At 38.0% G+C, this 22,918-nt stretch overlaps 1 protein-coding gene across 1 annotated transcript in view; it reads left to right on the top strand.

Annotated features, from left to right (window-relative positions):
• The window catches only part of LOC128652383 (tyrosine-protein phosphatase non-receptor type 22-like), a 180,430-nt gene that overhangs the window by 92,197 nt on the left and 65,315 nt on the right, over positions 1-22,918 (top strand). Inside the window, exons 12-16 of the mRNA XM_053705321.1 lie at positions 2,543-2,607; positions 4,352-5,124; positions 5,506-5,521; positions 5,611-5,786; positions 16,713-16,796. Of these exons, the coding sequence (XP_053561296.1) occupies positions 2,543-2,607; positions 4,352-5,124; positions 5,506-5,521; positions 5,611-5,786; positions 16,713-16,796 (1,114 nt within the window). The remainder of the gene's footprint in view (positions 1-2,542; positions 2,608-4,351; positions 5,125-5,505; positions 5,522-5,610; positions 5,787-16,712; positions 16,797-22,918) is intronic.

Genomic DNA, 22,918 nt, shown 5'->3' with positions numbered 1-22,918 from the left:
GCTGTTAGACTATAAATGATTCTACTGCTAGCGTTTCATCTATTTAGCTGTTAGACTATAACTGATTTTACTGCTAGCGTTTCATCTATTTAGCTGTTAGAGTATAACTGATTTTACTGCTAGCGTTTCATCTATTTTAACTGACTATAACTGATTTTACTGCTAGCGTTTCATCTATTTAGCTGTTAGACTATAACTGATTTTACTGCTAGCGTTTCATCTATTTAGCTGGTAGACTATAACTGAATTTACTGCTAGCGTTTCATCTATTTAGCTGGTAGACTATAAATGATTTTACTGCTAGCGTTTCATCTATTTAGCTGTTAGAGTATAAATGATTCTACTGCTAGCGTTTCATCTATTTAGCTGTTAAACTATAACTGATTTTACTGCTAGCGTTTCATCTATTTAGCTGGTAGACTATAACTGATTTTACTGCTAGCGTTTCATCTATTTAGCTGTTAAACTATAACTGATTTTACTGCTAGTGTTTCATCTATTTAGCTTGTAGACCATAACTGATTTTACTAGTAGCATTTCATCTATTTACCTGTTGGACTTTAACTGATTTTACTGGAAGCATCTCATCTATTTAGCTGTTGGACTATAACTGATTTATAAGTGGAACACTAATTAACGCTCCCGCTAAGCTTTTTGCGCTCGTCGGGTTGCGCTCGTATTATGAGTTTAAAGTAAACTGTTTTTGTTTTAGTGCTAGCCAGACAAGTGCAAGTTAGAATATTACATGCTCTTTCATGTATTCCTCCATAGAAGTCAATGGAGAGAAAAAAGTGGAAAAAAACACCCCACTCTCACGCAAACCTGATCGCATATTCTCACGTGTGCTAACCCAACATGGAAATATTTCACATTCCAATCTTCTTCACATACAAGAATGTTCTTTTAATTCATAAATAAATATTTCTACATATATATGATGGTATTTTGGTACAATATATTTATACCTATACCTATACATGATTATATATAGGCATAGATATATACTGTATATAGATATATATAGGAACATTACAATGTGAAAAATTTACACTAAATACATAGTTAAAACCTTTATTTAAAATGAATATTGCATAAATATGTTTTTTTTTCTTCATGTTTTCATCTACTTACTTACAAAGGGCTCCAAGGCACTTATATATGTCTATCTATGTATACATATGTGCTTATATGTGTGTATATGTCTGTAAATACATTTATACACCTATAAATACGTAAATACAAATGTATATATATATATATATATATATACATACATACATATCCATCTGTAGACATGTTTCTGTATGACTCAATGTTAAAGCCCTTTGTCTGACTTTTTTTTCTCTAACACCTGAGACCTCATATATCTTTGAGCCCTTATAATCTCATCTTTTTTGAGCAATATTTTTTTAAATAAATGTTTATTATAAAATGTATTATGAGTGTAACTATACTTTGTTATGTATTTTTTATGTGTTTTTTTTTACACTTTTTAGTTTCGCAAAACAGTTAACCAGAGTTCTGAAGTCGTGGTAATCATCCTAGCGTAAATCACGATTACGATCAGGCGATTGCATTTACTTTCAACTAGTACTATGAGCTATAAGCCTGACGAGTGCAAACACCTACGATAAACCCCTTATCAATTGTGTGCAAACGTTTGCGCTCCACTCGTATTTGGGCCCTTTACTGGTAGCGTTTCATCTATTTAGCTGTTGGACTATAACTGATTTTACTGGTTGCGTTTCATCTATTTAGCTGTTAGACTTTAGTCACCTGATAAGGATGCTGATTTGCTTTATCAGCACACAGGAAATAAGCAGATGGCACTAATGTTATCAGGCACTAAAGATAAGTTTGCAACACTGGTACCTGTTTCCTATTAAACATATGTTGTTCTTGTAAGATAGCTGGGTACATTAAGATATTTTTTACTTATAATAAGATTTGGATAAAATAATTCTGATCCTTTCTCAGTTGAACTCTAAAGAAGGTACAGCTAAAATCATTATTATAATACCTCCTTGAGAATAAATCTCCTGTACAACCCATTTTTTATTTACTATATTGAGTTTGAAAATGTTTTAAAATGCATCATCGCCTTGTTTGCTTCAATTGTTTTTCAATAGCCAATCTCCACTAATCACTTGCCCTACTTGGAGGAGCCAGTCCAGATTTATTATTGGAGTTGACACATCTAGCCACAATCATCATGGGATTGATCACAATTGTATCCAATTATCCTTCTGTAAAATTCCCCATTAAAGGGATACTAAACCCAATTTTTTTCTTTCATGGCTCAGATAGAGCATGCAATTTTAAGCAACTTTCTAATTTATTTTTACTCCTATTATCAATTTTTCTTCCTTCTCTTGCTAATTTTTTTTTTTTTTTAAAAAGCAGGAATGTAAGCATACGATCCGGCACATTTATGGTTCAGCACCTGTGTAGCGCTTGCTGATTGGTGGCTAAATTGTTGTGTATGTTGCTAATTAGTTTCTCAAATAACTATGATGAAGATGTTTACAATATATTTTAAAAGGTTGTTCCTGCTGTGCACCAGCAAACTTCAGAGACAGAGAGCAATTTCTTCAGTGTGCCACGTGGGTAAGTACATTTGATAATAACATTCCTTATTCACAGTTCATTTTCATTGTACACAATTGTGAGAATTAAAAATACATAAAAGCAATTTCTCATCAAACATCTCTAGTAAAACATATCTTTTTTGGTTGTTGGGTTTGTTGTTTTTTTAGAAGTTTATAGGGATAGTGTAACATACAACTCTCTCCCCTTTAATGTTCCCAATGATTCATGTTACCTAATGGAGTATATTAAATTGTTTACAAATAACTAGTTTACCTTTATTTTGTAATTTGAAGTAGCTGATTTTGACTTTTGAAATTGCCACTTATAAGGGAAAATTTCAATACTGCAGTAATGGGTACCGTAAATGATGTAAACAAGAGATTGAGGGCCCAATTCTCTAAACCTCTGTGGTCTGGTGAGATTCTATAAGATGACTTACCAGTATTATGTGACCCCTTAGGGTTTGTTTTAAAGACATTTTTTGCCTTGAGAACTATGTATCTCATTAAAGGGAGTTCACTTACTTTCTTTTTGTTAAAGAGAGACACTTACTTTACAAGATAATACTAAGTTAAATAAGCTGATGATTTCTTTCCATGACAGCAAGTTTTTTTAGAATTGGGCCCTTAGGAAGAAACTACACTCCCATTGCAGGTAAAAGAGATAGCTATTAAAATGTTCGCTTTCAATTGTTATCTCAGACATAGATAAGATAATGAAGCCATTATATTGATTTATATAGCGTCATGAAATAATGAGATCTTTCTCCCTACAAGCTCAGCCCATTTTAAGGGGCCCTAGATTCAACTATTTCATATACTGTATATAAATAAAATCAAAAGGCCCACTTTCCCATACATTTTATACTCTGCGCTGGAATCACATTAAGGGGAAACACATTTTACAGTACACTGTCCCTTTAATAACAAAATGTCCGCTATCTAAAAAAAAATCCTTTCAAGAGACAATTTATTACATTAACAAGAATATATTTTATAAAATATTACAGTTGTTTCTTATGAACTCTTATGTGCTTACTAGAAGAATCATTTTCTTGTGTGCTTGTGGACTTGTGTCCCTGACCACTCTGTGTACACCAATAGAGATGTGAACATTGACTGTCTCAGCTTGTGGGCATTTATTTCTCTGTTACGTTCTATAGCAAACATTACTGTAACATATTCCCATGCAAGAGTATTTCCATCATATTTAAAGGGACAGTCTACACTAAAACTGTTATTATTTAAAAAGATAGATAATGCCTTTACTACCCATTCCCCAGCTTTGCACAACCAACATTGTTATATTAATATACTTTATAACCTTTAAACCTCTAAATTTCTGCCTGTTTCTAAGCCACTATAGACCGCCTCTTAATCACATGCTTTCGTATTTGCTTTTCACAACAGGAGACTGCTAGTTCATGTGTGCCATATAGATAACAAGGTATTCACGCTTGAGAGTTAGCACAACACAGTACTAAATGCAAGTCAATAGATAATAAATACAAAGTCATGTGATCAGGGGGCTGTCAGAATATACTTAGATACAGAGGTAAAAAGTATATTAATATAACCGTGTTTGTTATGCAGAACTGGGGAATGGGTAATAAAGGGATTATCTATCTTTTAAAACAATACAAATTATATTGTAGATTGTCCCTTTGACTGCCCTTTAATGTGCAGTGTTTCTGTATTTTTAGGTGTGTTTGCCAATTAGTGTAATTAATATCATTATAAACAACTAACAATCATGCTGATAGTCTTGCAGATAAAGACAGTGTTCTACAGCAGCAATGTCTGAAATCAAACACAGAAGAGACTTTTCAAAGTATCATGAGCTATTCTGCTGCTACCTGCAATCCAGGGGTAACATCTTTCAATATGATCAAGCCTTCCTCATCTTCAGATTCCCATGATGCTTTTGGTAGCACAAACCTAAGTAGCGCCATTCCCCAACCACTTGATCCAATCAGAATATGGGATGACAGGCCTTGTCCGTTACCTAGGACATTACCACAGAAGTATCAGCTTATGGATACTAAAAGTGTAACCTCCAGTGACTGGCATCCAAGTCAGCAAGCTGCGGACAGGAAAGGTAACAGTGAGCACCCGCAGTTAATACGTACCAAATCTAGCCCATTTGAGCTGCTACAAAAGAGACATTCTCACATACCGGAGCGGGCTCTTGAGATGCAGTTTTTGGGTTCAAAAAAGTTTCTAAATGATGAATCTCAGGTTCATAAACAACTTTTTCCCTGGCAGAACACTGGCTCTTTGGGTAATATAAGTACTGTCCCCAGTTCCCAGTCTTATGTACGTATGACTGAAGATCCTTACTTTACTCCATCACCTGCTTCTGATTTGGAGTCACAAAAGATTGTTGATTTTTTAATGGACTACAAACCATTACTTGTTCCTAAGAATAGCCTAGAAATGTCATCAACTCTATCATCAATCCCATGCCATACAAACAAATCGTCTGGCCTTCTACTAGTATCTGGGTCAGAATTAACCAATAGCAACAGCCAGAATGGTAAGGAATGTAAGTTGCAAAATTTACTGTTACCACAATTATTTGAATAATTTTACAAGCAGATACTTTTTTTTTTTATACATAGTCTGACAAACATGTCTGGTTTGGAGGTGTTACCAGTAACTGTAATGAAATATAATAGATTTTGAAATTGACAAGATCAGATTAGAGTCATGTGTAATAATAAACCAAAATTATACTATGAAAAAATACATTTACATTTTTGGAAGTGTATTCAAACACTTACATACACAATAACATGATAAGCAGCGTATTACATTTGGGTATCAAACAGAGTATAAGTTTGAGATGCAGTTTTTGGGTTCAAAAAAGTTTCTAAATGATGAATCTCAGGTTCATAAACAACTTTTTCCCTGGCAGAACACTGGCTCTTTGGGTAATATAAGTACTGTCCCCAGTTCCCAGTCTTATGTACGTATGAGTGAAGATCTTTACTTTACTCCATCACCTGCTTCTGATTTGGAGTCACAAAAGATTGTTGATTTTTTTAATGGACTACAAACCATTACTTGTTCCTAAGAATAGCCTAGAAATGTCATCAACTCTATCATCAATCCCATGCCATACAAACAAATCGTCTGGCCTTCTACTAGTATCTGGGTCAGAATTAACCAATAGCAACAGCCAGAATGGTAAGGAATGTAAGTTGCAAAATTTACTGTTACCACAATTATTTGAATAATTTTATAAGCAGATACTTTTTTTTTTTCTATACATAGTCTGACAAACATGTCTGCTTTGGAGGTGTTACCAGTAACTGTAATGAAATATAATAGATTTTGAAATTGACAAGATCAGATTAGAGTCATGTGTAATAATAAACCAAAATTATACTATGAAAAAATACATTTACATTTTTGGAAGTGTATTCAAACACTTACATACACAATAACATGATAAGCAGCGTATTACATTTGGGTATCAAACAGAGTATAAGTTTGTGATGCATTGACAGAAAGTTCATATTGGTGAAGAACTTACTAAGGGCCCAACGTTCAAAGAATTGTTACAATCGCACTATGTTCTAATGAAAATTGCAGGTGAAATGTTCTGAATACTTGTGTAGTCTCATAAAGGAGTGTTTTAGTACACTTCAATGTGGGATGTGATGCTTCTCTGCCAGTGGCAAAATATTCAAAGCAGCATTGTCATGTGCAGCCAGGAATTCATTTAAATGATTCCTTTAGACAGCGTAGAATGACAAATTAAATTTACATGTTTTAAATAAAACTAAAAATCTTTTGCCACAATACAATAATGAGACGTGAGCTGGGGGATTGTGGGTATATTATGCATGTGTATATAATGTTTTATATATATATATATATATATATATATATATAATACTGTAAAATAGTATATTATGTATCTTAACTAACGGCTAGATTTAGAGTTCTGCGGCCAAAGGGGTGCGTTAGCTACGCATGCTTTTTTTCCCCCGCACCTTTTAAATACCGCTGGTATTTAGAGTTCACAGAATGGCTGCGTTAGGCTCCAAAAAAGGAGCGTATAGCATATTTACCGCCACTGCAACTCTAAATTCCAGCGGTGCTTACGGACGCGGCCATCTTAAAAAACGTGCTTGTGCACGATTCCCCCATAGAAAACAATGGGGCCATTTGAGCTGAAAAACACCTGCAAAAAAGCAGCGTTCAGCTCCTAACGCAGCCCCATTGTTTTCTATGGGGAAACACTTCCTAAGTCTGCACCTAACACCCTAACATGTACCCCGAGTCTAAACACCCCTAACCTTACACTTATTAACCCCTATTCTGCCGCCCCCGCTATCGCTGACACCTGCATATTTTTTTAACCCCTAATCTGCTGCTCCGTACACCGCCGCTACCTACATTATACCTATGTACCCCTAATCTGCTGCCCCTAACACCGCCGACCCCTATATTATATGTATTAACCCCTAATCTGCCACCCCTGCTATTGCTGACCCCTGCATATTATTATTAACCCCTAATCTGCCGCTCCGTACACTGCCGCTACCTACATTATACCTATGTACCCCTAATCTGCTGCCCCTAACACCGCCGACCCCTATATTATATTTATTAGCCCCTAATCTGCCCCCTACAACGTCGCCTCCACCTACCTACAATAATTAACCCCTAATCTGCCGACCGGATCTCGCCGCTACTCTAATAAATGGATTAACCCCTAAAGCTAAGTCTAACCCTAACACCCCCCTAAGTTAAATATAATTTAAATCTAACGAAATAAATTAACTCTTATTATATAAATTAATCCTATTTAAAGCTAAATACTTACCTGTAAAATAAATCCTAATATAGCTACAATATAAATTATAATTATATTGTAGCTATTTTAGGATTAATATTTATTTTACAGGCAACTTTGTAATTATTTTAACCAGGTACAATAGCTAAAATAGTTAAAATAATTACAAAATGACCTGTAAAATAAATCCTAACCTAAGTTACAATTAAACCTAACACTACACTATCAATAAATTAATTAAATTAAATACCTACAATTATCTACAATTAAACCTAACACTACACTATCAATAAATTAATTAAATACAATACCTACAAATAACTACAATTAAATAAACTAACTAAAGTACAAAAAACAAAAAAGAACTAAGTTACAAAAAATAAAAAAATATTTACAAACATTAGAAAAATATTACAACATTTTTAAACTAATTACACCTACTCTAAGCCCCCTAATAAAATAACAAAGACCCCCAAAATAAAAAAATGCCCTACCCTATTCTAAATTAAAAAAGTTCAAAGCTCTTTTACCTTACCAGCCCTGAAAAGGGCCATTTGCGGGGCATGCCCCAAATAATTCAGCTCTTTTGCCTGTAAAAAAAAACATACAATACCCCCCCCCAACATTACAACCCACCACCCACATACCCCTAATGTAACCCAAACCCCCCTTAAATAAACCTAACACTAAGCCCATGAAGATCTTCCTACCTTATCTTCACCATGCCAGGTTCACCGATCGCTCCAGGCTCCGAAATCTTCATCCAAGCCCAAGTGGGGGCTGGCGATCCATAATCCTTTAAGGGACGTCATCCAAGATGGCGTCCCTCAAATTCCGATTGGCTGATAGGAATCAGCCAATCAGAATCAAGTTCAATCCAATTGGCTGATCCAATCAGCCAATCAGATTGAGCTTGCATTCTATTGGCTGATCGGAACAGCCAATAGAATGCGAGCTCAATCTGATTGGCTGATTGGATCAGCCAATCGGATTGAACTTGATTCTGATTGGCTGATTCCATCAGCCAATCAGAATTTTCCTACCTTAATTCCGATTGGCTGATAGAATCCTATCAGCCAATCGGAATTCAAGGGACGCCACCTTGGATGACGCCCTTAAAGGAACCTTCATTCTTCAGTTGGACGTCGGAAGAAGAAGATTGATCCGCGCTGGAGGTCTTCAAGATGGAGCCGTTCCTCATCGGATGAAGATAGAAGATGCCGCTTGGATCAAGATGGTTGCCAGTCCGGATCTCCTCTTCTTCTCGGATAGGATGAAGACTTTGGAGCCTCTTCTGGACCTCTTCAGCCGCTGCTTGATAGAAGATTTCAGCCGGATTATGGATCGCCAGCCCCCGCTTGGGCTTGGATGAAGATTTCGGAGCCTGGAGCGATCGGTGAACCTGGCATGGTGAAGATAAGGTAGGAAGCTCTTCATGGGCTTAGTGTTAGGTTTATTTAAGGGGAGTTTGGGTTAGATTAGGGGTATGTGGGTGGTGGGTTGTAATGTTGGGGGGGTATTGTATGTTTTTTTTACAGGCAAAAGAGCTGAATTATTTGGGGCATTCCCCGCAAATGGCCCTTTTCAGGGCTGGTAAGGTAAAAGAGCTTTGAACTTTTTAAATTTAGAATAGGGTAGGGCATTTTTTTATTTTGGGGGTCTTTGTTATTTTATTAGGGGGCTTAGAGTAGGTGTAATTAGTTTAAAATTGTTGTAATATTTTTCTAATGTTTGTAAATATTTTTTTATTTTTTGTAACTTAGTTCTTTTTTATTTTTTGTACTTTAGTTAGTTTATTTAATTGTGGTTATTTGTAGGTATTGTATTTAATTAATTTATTGATAGTGTAGTGTTAGGTTTAATTGTAACTTAGGTTAGGATTTATTTTACAGGTAATTTTGTAATTATTTTAAATAGGTAGCTATTAAATAGTTCTTAACTATTTAATAGCTATTGTACCTGGTTAAAATAAATACAAAGTTGCCTGTAAAATAAATGTAAACCCTAAAATAGCTACAATATAATTATAATTTATATTGTAGCTATATTAGGGTTTATTTTACAGGTAAGTATTTAGCTTTAAATAGGAATAATTTATTTAATAAGAGTTAATTTATTTCGTTAGATTTAAATTATATTTAATTTAGGGGGGTGTTAGGGTTAGGATTAGACTTAGCTTTAGGGGTTAATAAATTTATTAGAGTAGCGGTGAGGTAGTGTTGAGTTTAATTGTAGATAATTGTAGGTATTTTATTTAATTAATTTATTGATAGTGTAGTGTTAGGTTTAATTGTAACTTAGGTTAGGATTTATTTTACAGGTAATTTTGTAATTATTTTAACTAGGTAACTATTAAATAGTTATTAACTATTTAATAGCTATTGTACCTGGTTAAAATAATTACAAAGTTGCCTGTAAAATAAATATTAATCCTAAAATAGCTACAATATGATTATAATTTATATTGTAGCTATATTAGGGTTTATTTTACAGGTGAGTATTTAGCTTTAAATAGGAATAATTTATTTAATAAGAGTTAATTTATTTCGTTAGATAAAAATTATATTTAACTTAGGGGGTGTTAGTGTTAGGGTTAGACTTAGCTTTAGGGGTTAAAAATTTATTAGAATAGCGGTGAGCTCTGGTCGGCAGATTAGGGGTTAATGTTTGAAGTTAGGTGTCGGCGATGTTAGGGAGGGCAGATTAGGGGTTAATACTATTTATTATAGGGTTATTGAGGCGGGAGTGAGGCGGATTAGGGGTTAATACATTTATTATAGTAGTGGTGCAGTTCGGTCGGCAGATTAGGGGTAAATAAGTGTAGGTAGGTGGCGGCGACGTTGGGGGCGGCAGATTAGGGGTTAATAAATATTATGTAGGTGTCGGCGGTATTAGGGGCAGCAGATTAGGGGTACATAGGGATAATGTAGGTGGCGGCGGTGTACGGAGCGGCAGATTAGGGGTTAAAAAAATTTTTAATAGAGTGGCGGCGGTGTGGGGGGGCCTCGGTTTAGGGGTACATAGGTAGTTTATCGGTGTTAGTGTACTTTAGAGCACAGTAGTTAAGAGCTTTATAAACCGGCGTTATCCCAGAAAGCTCTTAACTACTGACTTTTTTCTGCGGCTGGAGTTTTGTCGTTAGATTTCTAACGCTCACTTCAGCCAAGACTCTAAATACCGGCGTTAGAAAGATCCCATTGAAAAGATAGGATACGCAAATGGCGTAGGGGGATCTGCGGTATGGAAAAGTCGTCGCTGCAAAGTGAGCGTTAGACCCTTTCCTGACTGACTCCAAATACCAGCGGGCGGTAAAAACCAGCGTTAGGAGCCTCTAACGCTGGTTTTCACGGCTACCGCCCAACTCTAAATCTAGGCCTAAGTTCGTTATTATAATAAAGGTTTTTATTTATTTTTATTTTGGGCATTTTTTTTTTTTTTTTAGGAACAAGATTTAGCGTACATGATATTAATATGCCCCTGAAGACATTGGCTGCCAGTTTTTCAGTTTACAATAGTAGGTTTTTTAAAACATTGCACTATGCAAAGCATGTTTTAAAAGAAGGTGACTTTTTAACATTGTATTTATGTAACCGCTACAATCTCTCAAACTGTAAGTTTGAAATGTACTGAACAGGTTTAGTTCTAATATTATTGTCGCACTGTACCAAGAATGTTATTAAAAGAAAACGTTTCCCTCACATAACATTCTTTAATTTGAATTCTTGACCCTAAGGTTAATCGCCCAAGTACCATATGACAACGTAAATAGTGTGAAGCTGGCCTACTCTGTAGACCCTTATCTGTATATTATAGTTTCATGGAGTGTGCTCAACTGCATGAGAAATCAAGCCCATTATTAGCTTGGGAACATGTCTTACAGATTAACCTTCCTCTATTAGGTTGGCAAAAAACTATTTTGTTTACTAAAAATGCCATCCACTGCACTACTCTATAAGAAATGTACAAAAAGTTTTTATCTCAGTGGTATAGGTCGATACCAGCTCAACCTCTTTCTGTTGGAGAACCTGTTCTACCAACAGTGATTTTGTACATATGTGGTGGACTTTTCATCGTTTAACTAATGGGGTACTTGCTTTAATTTACTGGCCAAATTTCATATTAACATTCCAACTCACCTGAAAACTGTGCTCCTTCAGCGTGGCACTCCTTCCTTGCCTATACATCAGGGATATGTTTGTGTTTACTTATTTCTTTCAGTAAAGTTGGCAATAGCCAGAACATGACAAAGTCCTTTCCCACCTTCATGGACTAGAGTCGTTGAAATTATGGATTTGCATTCGCTTCCCAAACCTCAATATGATAACATTATTTGAAATGATATGGTCAGATTGGAATACTGAACATGCCAAAAACAAGCACTCTTAAGCTCTATTCATTTCTTTCTCTCCTTTTCCCCTTTGTAACAATATTGTCAATACCTCACACATATACTAAAAGAGCATTTGTTCATTATTCTAGTATCCGTACTTTTTTGTTGCAATCTTAATATGTAAAATGTGAAGCTCACAGCTTATAACTTTATTTTCTCCTCCCAGGGATATTTATATATGACTATATTGTTGTTCATTATCACATTGTCACAATTATTTCTGTAGATCTCATTATTATTCATGTCAATGTTTGTATTCTACAAATATACATTGCCTCAATAAAAAATATTTATTTCCTAAGATATGGTGAGTCCATGGCTTGAGTAATTACTGTTGGGAATATCACTCCTGGCCAGCAGGAGGAAGCAAAGAGCACCACAGTTAAACTGTTAAGTATAACTCCCTTACCCACAACCCCCAGTCATTCTCTTTGTCTTCGGTGCATGGAGGAGGTGAAGTTTAGGTGTCTAAAAAAAAAAAAAAGCTCCCTTCTCATGCTACAAGAGTAGTGTTTTTAGGGACCGTAATAGATTATCTATTGATGAAGATTTTTCTGACAGAGGTCAGGAAAAACAAAATTATTTCCTCTTGCCTCTAACTTCAGGCTACTGCTCATCCTTCAGTGGCTCAATGTATGGAGGTAATCGGTCTGATGGTGGCTTCCATGGATATCATTCCTTTTGCTCGATTCCATTTGAGAGCTCTCCAGTTGTGCATGCTCAGATAATGGAATGGCAACCATGCGGATCTATCTCAAAGAATAGAGTTAGATCAGTCATCAAGGGATTCTCTCCCGTGGTGGATTTCTCAGGAACATCTGTCTCAGGGCACATGTTTTCGGAGACTTTGCTGGGGGATTGTGACCACGGACACCAGCCTGCTGGGCTGGGGAGCAGTCTGGAACTCTTTAAAAGCTCAGGACCTTTGGACTCGGGAGGAGTCTGCTCTTCCCATCAACATCCTGGAGTTGAGGGCGATTTACAATGCTCTATTGGCTTGGTCTCAGTTTATCAGGTTCCAGTCAGACAACATAACCTCTGTGGCTTACATCAATCACCAGGGAGGAACTCAGAGTTCCTTAGCCATGAAGGAGGTTATTTTGGATTCTTCAGTGGGCAAAGACCCACAATTGCTGTCTATCTGCCATCCACATTCCAGGAGTAGACAACTGGGAAGCTAATTTTCTGAGCAGACAGTGTTTTCATCCTGGGGAGTGAAAACTCTATCCGGAGGTGTTTTCCAGATTAGTCCTTAAATGGGGGGTGCCGGAGTTATATCTAATGGAGTTCCATCAGAACGCCAAGCTTCCAAGGTACGGTTCAAGGTCAAGAGATCCCCAGGCCGTTCTGATAGATGCTCTGGCGGTTCCTTGGGTTTTCAGGTTCGCATACCTCTTTCTTTCGTTTACTCTCCTTCCACAAGTCATTGCTCATATCAAACAGGAGAGGGCATCTGTTATTCTAATAACCCCTGCGTGGCCTTGCAGGATCTGATTTGCAGACCTTGTGGATATGTCATCTCTCGCACCTTGGAGACTACCTCTGAGGAAGGACCTCCTGATTCAAGGTCCCTTCCTTCATCCAAATCTCGTTTCTCTGAAGCTGACTGCTTGGAGATTGAACGCCTCATTCTGTCTAAGCCTGGTTTTTCTGAGTCTATCATTGAGACCATGATTTAGGCTTGCAAGTCTGTTACTAGAAAGATTTACCATAAGATATGACGTAAATATCTTTATTGGTGTGAATCCAAGGGCTACTCTTGGAGTAGAATTAGAATTCCTAGAATTGTATCTTTTCTTCAGGAAGGCCTGGAGAAGGGATTGTCAGTCAGTACCCTGAAGGGTCAGATTTCTGCTTTATCAGTTTTACTACATAAACGTTTTGCGGATGTGCCAGATGTGCAATCTTTTTGTCAGGCCTTGATCAACATCAGACCTGTCTTTAAGTCTGTTGCTCCTCCTTGGAGCCTTAACCTTGTTATTAAAGTTTTACAGCTGGCTCTGTTTGAGCCATTGCATTCCATTGGCATTAAGTTATCTTTGAAGGTTTTGTTTCTTGTTGCTATCTCTTATGCTCGAAGAGTCTCAGAACTCTCAGTTCTGCATTGTGATTCCCCATATCTTATTTTTCATGCAGTTCTTCGTACTAAGCCAGGTTTCCTTCCTAAGGTTGCTTCTAATAGAACTATTAATCAGGAAATTGTTGTTCCCTCTCTGTGTCCTAATCCTTCTTCTTCCAAAGAACATTTGTTACACAATTTGGATGTTGTACGTGCTCTTAAATTATCCTTACACTGGATTTTTGCAGGTCCTCTGCCCTCTTTGTCTGTTTCTCTGGGAAACGTAAAGGTCAGAAAGCTACTGCTACTACTTTTTCTTTTTTGTTACAAAGTATAATTCCTTTGGCTTATGAAACTGCTGGACAGCAGTCTCCTGAGAAAATAACGGCTCATTCCACAAGAGCTGTTTCCTCTTCTTGGGCTTTCAAAAATGAAGCTTCTGCAGAACAAATTTGCAAGGCTGCAACTTGGTCTTCTCTACATACTTTTTCCAAATTTTCCAGATTTGATACTTTTGCCTCGGCTAAGGCTTCCTTTTGGAGAAAGGTTCTTCAAGCAGTGGTGCCTTCTGTTTAGGACTGCCTATCTAGTCCCTCCCTATTTATCCGTGTCCTCTGGCTTGGGTATTGGTTCCCAACAGTAATTACTCAAGCCGTGGACCATATCTTAGGAAAGAAAAACAAAATGTATGCTTACCTTATAAATTTATTTATTTCCGGATATGGTGAGTCCACGGCCCCACCCTTTATTTTAAGACAGTTGATCTTTTGACCTCTACACTTTGTGTTACTCATTTTTCTCCATTTCCCTTCAGTCAATGACTGGGAGTTGTGGGTAAGGGAGTGATACTTAGCAGTTCAACTGTGGTGCTCTTTGCCTCCTCCTGCTGGCCAGGAGTGATATTCCCAACAGTAATTTCTCAAGCCGTGGACTCACCATATCAGGAAAGAAAGAAATGTATCAGGTAAGCATAAATGTTGTTTTTTAAAAAGAGTAAACATGTTTGGTACAGTGCTACAGCGATATTAGAACTAAACCCGTTCAGTACAATGTGAACTATTGCAGCAATTTTAAAAAGCCATCTTCTTTTAAAAATTTGCAATGTTTAAATAATGCTCTAATGTGAACCGAAAAACTTGCAACCACTGTCTCCAGGGGGATTAATATCCTATACACTAAGGGGTCAATTTACTAAGCGCCAGGCAGACATGATTCTCTGTAGCCAATCATGTCCACCAGGCATCGCTAAATGCCGACAGCATACACTGTCCTCATTTAACATTGCACAAGCATTTCACAAGAAATGCTTGTGCAATGCCGCCCCCTGCACATTTGCGGCCAATCAGTTGCTAGCAGGGGGTGTCAATCATACCCATCGGATCGGGATGATTGCTGTCTGCCACCTAAAAGGACAAGTTAAAGAGCAGCGGTCTTACAACCACTGCTTCTTAACTTCAGTTTCCCGATCGCCGGAAAATACGTGCGGAGACAGCAGCATCCGCTGCTTATTAAATCTCCCCCAAAATTATTTAAATATCAAACCTAGTTAAAATACATAGGGCCAGATTATAAATGGAGCGCAATATATTGCTTTCACTGAAGCGATATTTGCGCTCCACTTTATAATACCAGTGCACACTAATGTGCGCTGGTATTACAAGTTAGATGCAATGCAATTGAACAAAAACATTGCGCTCATGAGGGCATGCTTCAATATGCTCCAATGGGAGCCTCGTTGTGATGCTGTCAGAGACAGCATCAGAACCTCGCGCAGTAAAGGGGGTAAGTAGCACAGCTATGGCAGCAGTTTGTAAATATATATGTATACAGGGGTCAAGTTGGGCAGGAACGCATGGGAACGTAGTTCCTGCACTATTTTTGCAAGAGAAACTAAGTTCCCTCTGGACAGAGAACAGAAATACTTCAGTAAACACTGCTGCTGCTGGTGGGAGGAGCTAGAGCACCATCTGGTTAGCCCTCTAGGGAGATCCTCTAGTAATGGGCAGTAACATTTCCTACAATACACTAAATGCAAGTCTGTCAGGTGCTTACTGTGTGGCTTGCTCTGGGGTTATTTAGCTCCCCTCAGCAGAAATAAGACTATTGCACCTTAAGTGGGCTCTGTGACAGAGGAGGATTTTCAGGCAACCCTTCATTGGATTTAATTTTCTTTTTTATTAACCAACATGTATAAATTATATACATATAAATACAGTCTGTGTAAGTGTGTATATATAAAATAATATTAATTGTGAGAGGGGTGGAAGTCTTGGTGAGTTCCCACACTTTTTTTGTAGCACTTAACTCCTGTATGTATATGATTATATACATATATATTTAAGTGTGTGTGTATACACATATAAACACATAAATATATATGTATATAGTCATATACATATATATTTACTGGGAACACACAGTTCCCATAGACCGCAATGTAAAGGCATTTTTAAGTGCCATTTTATTTTAACACCCCACATCCACCAACTTTTGACCGCAAAAACTGCCTAGTTCAGTTGTTTTTTTATTAAAAATATATATACATTATATACACATGTAAAATATACTCACAATGTTTTCTTTTTTTTTGTTCTTTATTAACAATGGTCATCGCAAACATAGTATGTATATTCTGGATTATTATATGCTCTCTGTTTGATTTGTAAAGACAGAATATATGTAACCATTGAGACATATAGCACCTACAGCAACAAGATATACACAATATTCTTTCTCTTTATTATTTAATACATAAGGTTTCTGATAAATGTTTTATTTTGATACTAAACACTTGTATATTAGCATAAATTGCACCTGATAAAATTCGGAACATAGACTCACATGTTATCTCTTGCTTCACATGGACAGCTATTGCCCCAGATAAAAATTCAGAAGCTCCGCCTCCATTGCCAGAAAGGACCCCTGAATCGTTTATTGTACCTTATGAAGCTGGTAAGTTTTACTGAAAGCGGAGTTCAGATGGGAGAACCAGCACTGTTTCATATTGCTTTATAATGAACTGACATATCTCACTCAAAATGTAAAACTCAGTTAATTAAACATCTGCCTGTGACATACGCCATAGGAAAAGAAGAAACATAAACCCCTACGTGAAGGAAATTATAGTTTTTGGAAAAAAAAAACATAAAAAAATTGCACTCTAATGCTAAAATATTGTATCTAGTGATCCACTATAACTCACAATAATCTGAATACTAAGATCTAACAGGCACTTAATAGGTGTCATAAGAGAGGTCCGGGGGTATAAGCAGCTCCCCAGCCTGCAAATTCTCCACTTCAAGCACTGGCTTTTATAAAGATAGCTCCTTCCCTAATGATGGAAGATGTGTCAGCCAAGAAATGCATTGTTACATTTAAATTGTTTTTATCAGTATTAAAAGGATATAAAACCCAATTTTTTTCTTTCATGCTTCAGATAAAGGGGCATATTTATCAAGGTCTGTCGGATCAGGTCCGACAGACCTCGCTGAATACGGCGAGCAATACGCTCGCTGTATTCAGCATAGCACCAGAAGCTCACAAGAGCTGCTGGTGCAACGCCGCCCCCTGAAGACTCTCGGCCAATCGGCCGCCAGCAGGGGGGTGTCAATCAAGATTTCCGGCGATGTCTGTCCGCTTGCTCTGAGTAGGTGGACAGGTTATGGAGCAGCGGTCTTTGTGACCGCTGCTTCATAACTGCTGTTTCTGGCGAGCCTGCAGGATCGCCAGAAACACGGGGCATCAAGCTCCTTTCGGAGCTTGATAAATATGCCCCAGAGTATGCAAATGTAATCAACTTTCTAGTTTACTCTTATTATAATTTTTTATTTGTTCTCTTGGCATCTTTATTTGAAAAAGCAGGAATGTAAGCTGTGCTCCATTTAGCCACTAATCAGCAAGCGCTACCCAGGTGCTGAACTAAAAATGGGTTGGCACCTAAGCTTACATTCCTTCTTTTCAAATAAAGATACCAAGAGAACGAAGAAAAATTAGAAAGTTGCTTAAAATTGCATGCTCTATCTGAATCATGAAAGAAAAAATATGGGTTTCGTGTCCATTTATTTGCTGTGTCTGTGTTTTATATTTGGTTGACTTGTATTGGCCACAAACATCCATCAGTACAGAAGCAGATATTTTCTTGTCATTTCTATCTTGGATTGATTTTTGATGGTACACAAATTGTAACACAGCTTTTGCGACCAAGCTTGTCACATTCTGCCTGGATTCAGCTGGGCAGACCAAGAAATATTAAAGTACATGGCTGGCCGAGAGAGTTCAGAGTGAGGTCTTATGTGGGGCTGATAAAGGGGCTGCAAAACCAGGAGCCTTAAGATCTGAAATTTGAAATGGGTATGGGGTTGATATTATGGGGCCTATCTATCAAGCTCCGGATAGAGCTTGAGGCCGTGTGTTTCTGGCGAGTCTTCAGACTCGCCAGAAACAGCAGTTATGAAGCAGCAGTCTAAAGACCGCAGCTCCATAACCCTGTCCGCCTGCTCTGAGCAGGAGGACAGAGATCGCCAGAATTCAACCCGATCGAGTACGATCGGGTTGATTGACACCTCCCTGCTGGATTGGCCGCGAGTCAGCAGGGGTGGCGTTGCACCAGCAGCTCTTGTGAGCTGCTGGTGCAATGCTGAATACGGAGAGCGTATTGCTCTCCGCATTCAGCGAGGTCTTGCGGACCTGATCCGCACTGTCGGATCAGGTCTGCAAGACCTTTGATAAATTGGGGCCTAAGGCTGCAGGACTAAGGGTCTAATTAGATGTGTGTGGCTGACAGAGGGGCTGCATGGTCAGGTTCCTGATTTAACTTTGCTTTGTTGTTGTTCTTCTTCCTATAATTTTTATTTTGATTATTAATAGAAATAATAACAATAAAAAAAAATAAAAAAAAAGAGACATTAAATTATAGTTATAAGACTGTTAGAATATAGTTAGGGCTAGAATACAAGAGGAGTCCAAAAATAATAGCACTAGTGAGTGCTAACACCTCTAAAGTTAAATAAATATCACCTTCATTCTTGTGCTCGTTTTACAAGCTGACAATAAAATGTTGAGTGCAAGGGAAAGACTCAGGCACAGTAACATCTGGAGGTCAGACAGAGTGGCCAAGCTAACTCCCTTGTATGTGTTGCTCAAAAGAAACACATTGCTTTCAATTTGTAATATGAGCAATGTTAACTGCGGTCCCATTATCCATTGAAAGTATAGAACACCCTATAGGAATGTCGGCCGTGCTAAACATTCTCTGGTAATTCTTCTTTACTATGGACTTGTCAATTTGTATTCTAATTCTAGTGCAATCCAGGGTGCGCTATCAATAGTACTGCACTTGTAATCTAGCCATAGAGACTACATAAAGCAGCAATGCACAAATAAAGCGAGGTTAAATAAATACATTTTAGCAGCATTTTCTTCTAGGCACTTTTTGAAGTTGGCTAAGCCATTTTAAAGAGGTGGAATTAGGTTCACAGAATTACTTTTTTATCATGAGCTAGAGTTTATCCCCAGTATCTCCAGCCTTCTTTACTCTTAAAGTAATAAGCAAAATCATTGTTTGCAATAGCAGTGAAGATACTAGATAATCTAGGTGTGGATATTAATGTAAAATGTGTTTTTTATTATATGGTTGCACAATAACCTACAAGTTTTAGGTAGATGTCTTCTAATGGACTGGAATGGCATAGAAAAAAAAAAAACACCATGACCATCATGTGGAAAACTCTTATTAAAAAGAGAAAAAGAGGCATCTTATCTTAACAAACAACTGTTTGAATGACAGAAATGTGCACATTTTATTTAACTGCTACAAGGTACATGAAATCCTTTTCCAGGTGACACGCATACACGTGTATATACATACAGTCGCATACCTAAGGTCGTTTGACCCCTAGAGAGAATAGTATTGGCAGGTTCCGTTCAATCATGGCCATCCCCAGTAATCTATGCCAATGCATATGCGTGCAATAGCAGTGCAACAACATTTGCATATGATAATGACCATTTTGGTTTCACCTTCAGATTTGAAATAGAATTTGTGCTTCTTTTTAGGGCAGCAGCTCCTATACTAGGTCACCACCGTTAGGATTCTGCCTATTTTATATATATATATATATATATATATATATATATATATATATATATATATATATATATATATAGTATATATATATATATATATATATTTATACTGTATAGATATACATATGTGTCTGTGTGTGTGTGTGTGAACTACATACCTATTAAATCCTCATTACAGCATGTGCTGGGCTGACACATAAACAGACTACAGAATGGATGTTAGTAGGGAGTTTATTGCAATTTCTTTATCAATCAACTAGCCAGTAAGGGACGTTCCCTGCATTTCAGGATGTGAAGGAGTGACAAGCACAGTGCAATATAGCACTGCATGACACAAGTGTTCTGCTGCATTTTTTTTTTTTTAAATAAATTTTTATTTGAGAAAATCACACGATACATAGAAATCCAGCATGTATAGCATTTTTCAATAAAACAAAGATAAGAAAAAAAACAAAACACAAGAAAAGAAAAAAAAACAAAAACAAAGAACAAAGTTAGTAACAAATGCTGGTGCAGTTTCAAAGGGTACATAGTACAGGGTATCAAAAATGCTATATGATTCTTCAATGTGGAATTTTCTCATTTTATATTTATAACGCAAACATGAACGTCAAAATAATTAAGTGGGAGCATGTATACTCTCATAGACTAGTGTAAGCGAAATAAGTAAGTGAAGAGTACAATAGGGAAAGCACAGAGAGAGGTCAAGAAGGTAAATAAAAGGAAAGGGGTAATAGCAGTCAAAGGACAGAGCATTAGGAGGAGGTGGCTAATGACCGGATGAGATTAAGCTCGATTAATTGGGGAATTTTTCCCACCAGGGTGCCCAGGTTGCAGAGTAAAAGTCTAATTTATCTAAAACTGAATGTGAGTAGGCTTCCATTTTTGAAATAAAGCTGATCGTGGCTAATATTTGTGAGGTAGTCGGAGGGGTGGGATGCTTCCAAGCTTTTGCTATTTCTAATTCGGTGGCCATGAGAACGTAGATAGATAAAGCTTTATGTGTGGGGGGTAGGGCTGGGAAATCCAAGTGGAGTAGGCCTGTCTGGGGACTAAGCTTGAAGTTAATACCTAGGGAGAGGAGAAGGTTAGTAACTTGTAGCCAAACAGGAGAAACTCTAGGACAAAACCACCAGATATGGGCCTGGGTTCCAAGTTGACCACAGCCCCTCCAGCAAGCAGGTGATTGGGAGTCATAAACTTTATGGAGGGTAACTGGGACTAAGTGCCAACGCACTGCAATTTTGTAGTGAAGTTCCCAAAGGGATGCGCAGTGTAATAATTTTTTTGTAGACTGGAGTTCTCTGTACCAAGAGTCAGCGTCGGCCATGAAGTTCAGCTCAGTCTCCCAAGCTATAAACTGTGAGACTTTTTGTTGAGAGAAGGGAGTCAGTAAAATCTCGTAGTGAAAAGATAAAGTTCCCTTGATTTTGTTAGGTTGTGACCATCGTAGCTCCCAGGCTGTAGCAGGTCTAATATTCTCTCTGGGGAACCCCCATGATCTAGTGATGGAGCAGAAATGGAAGGCCTCAAATTTCAACAGAGCCGGGATCTGTAATTTATTGCAAATTGCTGAGTGGGAAATATCTCCTGCACGTTCGTAGAGATCAGCTATGTGTCTCACTCCAAGAGGGGTCCAACTGGCCATATGAGTATCAGGTAGGCAGAAGAGAATACTAAAAATAGTTTGGCATGGGGAGGGGTGAGGGGCAATCAAATTTGAGTGTCTCGCCTGGTCCCAGAATCGGAGGGTATCAAGAATCACCGGGTGGGTGGTGAGGAGGCTTTTCCAGTAATGGGATGGTACCCAAGGAAGGTCTGTCAATCCCAGATCCGAGGGGAGAAGTGACTGTTCCACCTCTCTCCACGAGGCCGGGTTGTCAATGTGGCCCCATTCCATTACATGTACTAGGCGTGCTGCCTGATAATAGAGAATAATGTTCGGCATACTAAGTCCGCCCCTATCACTAGGTCTTTGGAGGGTTTGTCTTGAGGTTCGGGGCTTCTTACCCTTCCAGACGTAGCTGGTAATAAGGCTCTGAAGCTTGTTAAGGGTTGGCCGAGGTATGTTAATTGGAATAGAGCAAAAGAGATAAGTTATCTTTGGTATAAAAGACATTTTAATGGCTGCAATCCTGCCAGTCCATGAGATTTCACGAAATTCCCAGGAATCTAATAGCTTTTTCCAATCTGGGATTCGTTCTGTGAAGTTCTTAGTGATGATAGTGGAGACATTTGGAGCAAGGTGAGTACCTAACAGTTTGATGGAAAGAGGGGACCATTGGAAATGGTATCTATCTTGTAGAGTAAGGAGATCTTGGGGGGTGATGTTAACGTGTAGAGCCTCGGTTTTAGAAAGATTTAGTTTATAATAACTTAGGGCTTTGAACTTGGATATGATTTTAAACACGGCAGGGAGTGACTTATGTAGGTCTGTAAGTAGTAGTGTCACATCGTCCGCATATAATGAGATAGTATGTTGTCGGGTACCTATCGGAAAACCAGAAATGTCCGGGTCTGATCTGATAGCCTGAGCAAGTGGTTCGATAGAGAAAGCGAACAGGAGTGGAGAGAGGGGGCATCCCTGCCTCGTCCCATTTGTTATGTCAAAGCCTTTAGATTGAAATCCTATCCCCTTGACACTGGCAGTCGGATTAGAGTAAAGAGCTTGGATCGCTATAATGAATTGCTCTGGGATCCCGAAGGCTTGTAATGTTTCCCACAGGTACTCCCACCTCACCCTGTCGAAGGCTTTCTCAGCGTCAAGCGACAGGGCTAACGTGGGAATATCCCCTCTTGCACTTTCTAATAGTATGTCTAAAACGCGTTGTGTGGCGTCAGGGCCTTCCCTACGGGGTATAAAACCTACCTGGTCAGGGTGCACCAGGGAGGGGGTGATCTGGGCGAGGCGGCTTGCAAGAATCTTTGCATAAAGTTTAGTGTCAATATTGAGTAAGGATATCGGCCGATAGCTCCCACACTCCTGAGGG

This window comes from Bombina bombina, chromosome 3 (genome assembly GCF_027579735.1).
Source record: "Bombina bombina isolate aBomBom1 chromosome 3, aBomBom1.pri, whole genome shotgun sequence".
Lineage (NCBI taxonomy): Eukaryota > Metazoa > Chordata > Amphibia > Anura > Bombinatoridae > Bombina > Bombina bombina.
The sequence above is the reverse complement of the archived record's forward strand: the minus strand, read 5'-3'. Positions and strand labels throughout refer to the sequence as shown.